The 6,554-nt window shown below is 41.5% G+C and overlaps 1 protein-coding gene across 1 annotated transcript in view; it reads right to left on the bottom strand.

Annotated features, from left to right (window-relative positions):
* Window positions 1-1,389: 1,389 nt before the first annotated feature.
* Window positions 1,390-6,554, bottom strand: part of wnt8b (wingless-type MMTV integration site family, member 8b) — a 9,447-nt gene continuing 4,282 nt past the window's right edge. The window contains exons 4-6 of the mRNA XM_008429503.2: window positions 5,123-5,248; window positions 4,888-5,030; window positions 1,390-2,552 (exon numbers count right to left, since the gene is read on the bottom strand). Coding sequence (XP_008427725.1) covers window positions 1,983-2,552; window positions 4,888-5,030; window positions 5,123-5,248 — 839 coding nt within the window. The 3' untranslated portion in view covers window positions 1,390-1,982. The remainder of the gene's footprint in view (window positions 2,553-4,887; window positions 5,031-5,122; window positions 5,249-6,554) is intronic.

Raw genomic sequence — 6,554 nt, 5'->3', positions numbered from 1 at the left:
TATATATATTTCACTTCCCATGAAACAGGCTTTGTTGGAATGTTTAAGCAAGATCATGTTTTATACATTCCTTAGGTTTTCTGAAGGTATTTCAAAGTTTATTAAGCATGAGCTGATATCTTGTCTACTCATAACTTGACCTTTTGTCAACAGCAATCTGCCACTAATTAACACAGTTTGTTCTCTTTACATGAATCTGTAAAAGTGTTGTGTGTTATAGACACAAGCTTACAAAAACTTTGATAGGTTTGATCTAAAATGTCTGGCCTAGTGTTATTTGCACATTGCTTTTTGTGGCACTGAAAGATGTTTTGGCTCCTTTGCTGTCCTCCCTTACACAACAGTGTTTTTTTTTTGACGTTCTACATGGTTCCTTTGTTGTTTCCCTGGCAGAGCAATCCAACCGGCCCACAGGGGTCATCAGAGGAAAGACGAGTTCCAATTATGATCATTATTTGGTAAATAAGATGTCAACAAGGTGTTTCCTTGACACTTGGTTGTGTAAAAGGAGGAAGGTGCAGAAATGAACGCCCTCCTCTCAATGGGACCTCTAATCTCCCCTTTCATGCCCCCTTCTTATCTGAAGGGTCTCAGCTTTGGCTGCCATGTGCAGGTCTGCCTGGGCTGGCACTTCTTACTCACAGGTGGGGTGAGTGTCCTGGCAAGCATGTGTTTATAAAACTCACTTGTTTGGGCACAATACTTGAACTAACTTCTTTTGAGGGAACAGTGTGAATCTGTGCAAAGCCTTTTCCCAAAGTTCTTTAGGAGGCGACGGCCCATTGAGAGGACAGAAGAAGGGATTACCTTCTTCGACAGTGGTGCATTTCCGAGAGAGCTGATTAGCTCTGCATTCATTGTTAAATTGAGCAAAGGAAGGCCCTAGAGGAGTGAAAGGATCCAAATAGGTGGGCCCAGAAAGAAAACAGCCACAGGAAGCCTTTGCACAGGCAGACCCAAAGTTTTCCCAACATTTCTCTCCCCCCCCCAACTCCTGAGGAGGCGCAGCGTGAAAAAGGAGATTAGCATACAAAATTAGAGGCAGAATTATTTTTTTTAGGGGCAACTTGCTTCATGCCCTCCTCCCCCACGACCCTGCTCTGTCTGGACAAAGTTAATTAAACTAGTATTAAACAGTGAAGAAACTTCCAAGCGCTCAGCGAGGATTACCATGATGAAGGAGAGAACGGGAGGTATTTGTTGGGGTGTAATTGAGAAAGGCGTGAATGAAGGAGAGTTCGCTCGACGGCTTTCTTTTCTCTTTGGTCCACCACAGTGGAAGCAGAGTGAAAAAGTGGGTCTGTTTGCTCCGAACCATGAAGTATTCATGTCACAAAGAGTATGTTAAAGAAGGATGAGCACTTTCTTCAGCCTGAATTATATGCACGATTAAAGGATTTATTATTCTTTCATTACATTTTAATGGAGAGAGAATGAAAAAAGGACACTAAAGCAAAACTAGAAAAAAAATGTTGTGCAATAAATTAACAATATACAGTACAAAGTGCTTCATTTTATGTACAGTTATACATCAAAGTAGGGGTGAGCCAGATGATGGTGGGGAAACAGAAATACAAACTAAAACCGCAGCGAGCATTCTCGCAAAAATAAAAAACAGATTACTGCGAGAAATTTAAGAACAAGTGTTGCACCAGATTATCTATCAAATGTTTTTTGTATAAGTACAAGAATAAATAATGTGACGAATTTTAATGTCAGTGAGAACCGTTTCAATGCCATGTCACTTTTCAAAATGTGGTAAAAAATATAAAAATATATCTTAAATACATTTATGCTAAAAAAAAAAATCTACAAAGTTGCCTGTTTTGTCATGAGACTCTGTGCTCATTTGTGAGAAATATTTAATGTGAAGATAAAATGTGAAGGTTTTGCCCAGAACACGTCATCTGCAGAGTCCAGATGTTTGGTTGAGCTGCAGAAACAGGAAAACATGGCTGCATGTGGAGGAGTGACAGGGACGCTCAGTGCTTTTTCCTCAGCCTCAGGTTCTTTCGGCGGATGGCGGCGCTCTCATTCCTGCCCCTCTGACTTCCCTTCTTCACACAAAAGTACTTGGTCACCGTCTTTCTGCACTGCTCGCACTTCACTGTGCAGCACCAATGGAACTTGCAGTTGCAGCTTGACACCATCTCGGCTTTGCGCTCTTCCACAGCCAGCCCGCACTCTCCGCACAGCCTCTTGCAGCTCCGCTTCTCCCACTTGTTCAGGTTCTTTCCTTTCTTCAGGCATTCACGGCCTTCCGTGCCGGGCAGGCCCAGGGTGCGGTTCTCCAGGCAGTAGTCAGGCGAGTCTTCGAGGTGGACCAGCTCCTTGCGGGAGATGGAGTTGAAGGTCTCTGCAATGGCGCCGCGGCTGGCCGCGCTGTTTCCTGCTCCCCGGAGGAGATCCACCTTCAGGGCCCGGTGGTACTTCTCCTTCAAGTAGTTCCCCACTTCCCTGAACTCCGGCAGCTGCAGCCAGCAGGTCTGAGTGGTGCAGCTTCCTGAAACACCATGGCACTTGCACGTCTTCTGCATGGTCCCCTTCACAGCCTGTAAACAGCGTCAAGAAAACATTAACCTCAGGAGGATGCACCTCAGGTTCACTTTCACACAAGACACTTCCCCATAAAGATGAAATCATTTTGTTAAAAACTTATTTTTATTGAGGTTTGTGAGATGTTCAGAAGAACCTTACATGAAAATTAAGAAGATATACACTTTCTTCCAGAATAAATCAAATCGTCGCAATCCTTTCATGTCGTGAGATATGCTGATTTATTCTAACTTTATGAGTAACAGTGTCTCACATGTAACAAGGATTTACATGTGATTCTTTTTATAAAGGTCAAGCAGCTTGTAAAAGTATTCCTGCCCTTTGAACCTTTTCACATTTTACTATTTCATAACCATAAAATTCCAAATATTTTATTAAAATTCACTGTGATAGACCAACACTAACTAGTGCATAAAGTGAAACGATGGGACAAGAATGCATACTTTTAATATATTTTTCAAGTAAAAATGAAGTATCAATCATTTAACATTAATTGGATACTTTTAAACAAAATTCAGTGCAACTAAACACCTGGAGAAGTCATGTAATTAGTGACTACAGTCCACTTGTGTGCAATTTAATCTCTGTCAAGATATGACTGTACCGTTAAGGCTACAGAAGTTTTGAACCTCAGTGAACACACAGCAGACAGGCTGTGGAGAAGTTTAAAGAGGTGTTATGTTATGGAACAACACACAAAGCGTGGGATATGTCACTGTTATCCCAGTGTTCAATCCACGGCTATAATGTTTCTAAAAATGAAAACATTATGGCAGAACTGAGCCTCCAACTAAACTGACAGAGTGGGTAAGGAGTAGAGATCTGAAGGTCAGGTGGGGGAAAACCCTTTTACAGTGCAACTATTAGTTGTTCTATGGATAAAGAAAAAAAAGACATTGTTGAAAAAAAGCCATAAGGAGATTAACTGGTTTGAATCAAAGCATATTCGTGTGCTGCAGCGGTCCAGTTCAAGTCCAGCTCAAAATCCAAGTCTTGTAAGCTGATGTTCACAGATGCTGTCAGTCCAACGTGCTTAATATTAAGATTTTTTCGAAAGCAGAATGGGCAAGAGTTTCAGTGTACATATATTCCCTAAAAGACTTGAAGCCATAATTGAGGAGGAAGTTGTTTCTACAAACTATTGGCTCAGAGGGAGTGAATACAAATTAATAACACATTTTTTTCAGATTTTTGTTTTTTGAAAATCATTTTTCATTATTTTTCAATGAAAAATGTCACACAAAATTCTAATCATTTTGGAAGGTACTGTACAGATTCATACCTCGGTGTGACGTCTGCATGCGGTCGAAGGTAAAGCATACAAGTGAGTCTGGAATTGCTCGAGTCTGTTGATTGATGTCTTATCAAATTAACTAAACTGTATTGTTAAAGATTCCGACATGAGTGAAAGCTTTATGAACTAAGTGTCTTTGTCATCCTCTGTGTCTCCTGACTTTACCCGACACAAAACAGATGTCTGCTAAAAAGGAAGGGCGCTTTCTTTTCATGCAGAGGCGATGAACTCTACACCGAGGTGAGGCTGAATCAAAGTTTCACATCGAGTCCCATTGTCCCCCCTAGAATAAATAGGACTATTTATTTAGCATGTTCCTTGTCAACATGTTTTCCCGTGAGTGGGGACCCAGCGGAGAGACCCATTGAGTTGAGAAATAAAAAAAAGGGAGTTTTTTTCTCTCTTTCTGTCCCCATTTTTTTCTGTTACAATGATGCTCCAGGTGCCATAAGGATCCCAGGGCCCGACAGGGGGGAGCAAAGGCACCATAAACAAAGAGCACTTCAGCTGCACGCCTGTGGTCCCCTCAGGCTCCCTCGGGGCCAGACAAAGACCAACATAAATGTGGGATCCTTATTGCAAGAATAAAAACTAAAACACTTATTTTAAGGAAGTGGGATAATACAGAATGCTTTGCAATGTCTGGCTCCACAGGATCTCCAATTAAGCTTCCACCAGCCATCCTGAGATTCTTGAGCTGAGGTATTGTCATAAAGTGCATTCAGCACTGGTAAATAGGCCCATCTGGTACAGCGAACACACTGTTATTATTGGGGACGAGTGGCACCTCACTTATAGAGATCTGAAAGGGATGCTTGGGTGGCACACTCAGTGTAACACTGAGAAGGGATGAAAAAAAAAATGATTCAAAGGACGCTTTACACTTTGCGTGCTGTTGGAGTGCCATAAGAGATCCGCAAAATTTCAAACAGGTTACCACGCAGTTTACAACCTGGTTCGGATTAAGGCTCACTCAGCATCCCAGTTGTGGGCACATCCTTCATTTTTAAACTGATGGAGTGAATATGGAGGTCTACCTTCCGCCCAGCTTCGTTATTGTGAAGATTCATGGCGGCCCGAGCATCCTGTCCAGTCTCCAACGCGTCCACAAACTGTTTGGAGATGGCCTCGCCAAAGCCGACGTTATCGCTGCATCCGCCCCAGAGCCAGCCATGACCTCCTGAGGAGAAAAAAAAAAATTACCAATATCAATCACTGTTAGTTTAAGTCGCACAAATCTTCTTCAAGCTAATGCGTTTATCAGTCTCTGACCTCTTTGTCCGTTCCTGCTGTCATCACAGCCACAGTTGTCAAAGTCTCCAAGACTGCAGTTTCTGGTCAGGGTGTACATAACCCCAGCAGAGCTGATGGCATGGACGAATGCAGTCTCTCGATTTGCTGTCAGCAGAAAAGCTCTTTGAAAATTGTCTCCTACAGTGTCATCAATGGCATTTCTGCCACATATTTCATTTGTCAGAAATCATATAGTTTATGTTATGTGATTATTCAAATTTTTCAGCCATTCTTGTAGTGACTAAGCAAAAAGTGATTGAAATTATGTTAGATTTTAGTTGCTGTAGCTGCTATGTGTTATTTATAAGTCACAAAATGTGAAAGAGAGGTGAACTAAAGTCAAAAGGATTTCCTTAAGCTTTGTCTTACATCCTGTTTATAATTTACTATTGATGAAAAATATACTGTTATTTGATGTCAATTAGAATTGAGAAACACAAGAATACAGTCAAGAGTAGCCTAAGAAGGACAATGCCCAGGTTTGGGATTTCAAACCTGGGAATTACTGCAGAACACAATGCCCACATTTAATAGTCATAACTGAGTGTCCAGTTCTAATGTGAGGTCGAAAAGTGAAGCCTTATATCTTGAGAAAGCAATGAGTAGAAATCTGTCCTTAGAAAGATACCTAGAAAACAGGGAACCTTTACTGAGATTTGGAAATTATTCTACGGTGAGACTATAAGTAATCACTGTGAAGAATTACTGCGTCTGACAAAAATAGTCATTTGACACACAAACATTCTGATAAATATAATTTCTGCTCTAGCAGCATTGTTTTTCTCTTACCCAAGCATACAAACTCCACTAACAACGTTGTCATCAGATTACCGAACTGGCGAGTTTGGTTCTCACTGGCATTGTTGCATGACAAAGATCGTATTGTTTTGTTCTCAGCCACCTCATCTGCCACTTCTTGCTACAACACTTCTGGCGAACCTTTCCCCACCCTCTCCATGCGAAACTTCTTGCTCGGTTCTGGTCCAATACAGCAGACAAACAACTGACTTGCTGCAAAGACGTTGTAGCAAGTCAATCATTATTTCCTCCTCATCTGAACCTGTGAACTCGCAATAGTCGATCCTTCTCTGCCATGATCACTGTGTTTATTGTACAGGGGTAAAACACCCATATGATAAAGTACCACACTGTAGCTGAAGGGGTTTCACAAGAGTTCGGCTCGGTCACATGAACACACATCAACGATTCAACTTCGGTCCGACCATGCTGGGAATCTTAGTTTGTCACCACATAATCAAACCATGTTTTATTCTGGAGGGTTGAGCTACAGTAATAAAACTATCCCAATGCTATTCTAAGAACTAAGATGTCAAAGGTGACATCTTAACTAAAACTCTGAGGTGTGAGAAGCCTTGTTAAATGGCGTTTTAACTAAAACTCTGAGGTGTGA

Source organism: Poecilia reticulata, linkage group LG15, assembly GCF_000633615.1.
Source record: "Poecilia reticulata strain Guanapo linkage group LG15, Guppy_female_1.0+MT, whole genome shotgun sequence".
NCBI classification, from domain to species: Eukaryota; Metazoa; Chordata; class Actinopteri; order Cyprinodontiformes; family Poeciliidae; genus Poecilia; species Poecilia reticulata.
The sequence above is the reverse complement of the archived record's forward strand: the minus strand, read 5'-3'. Positions and strand labels throughout refer to the sequence as shown.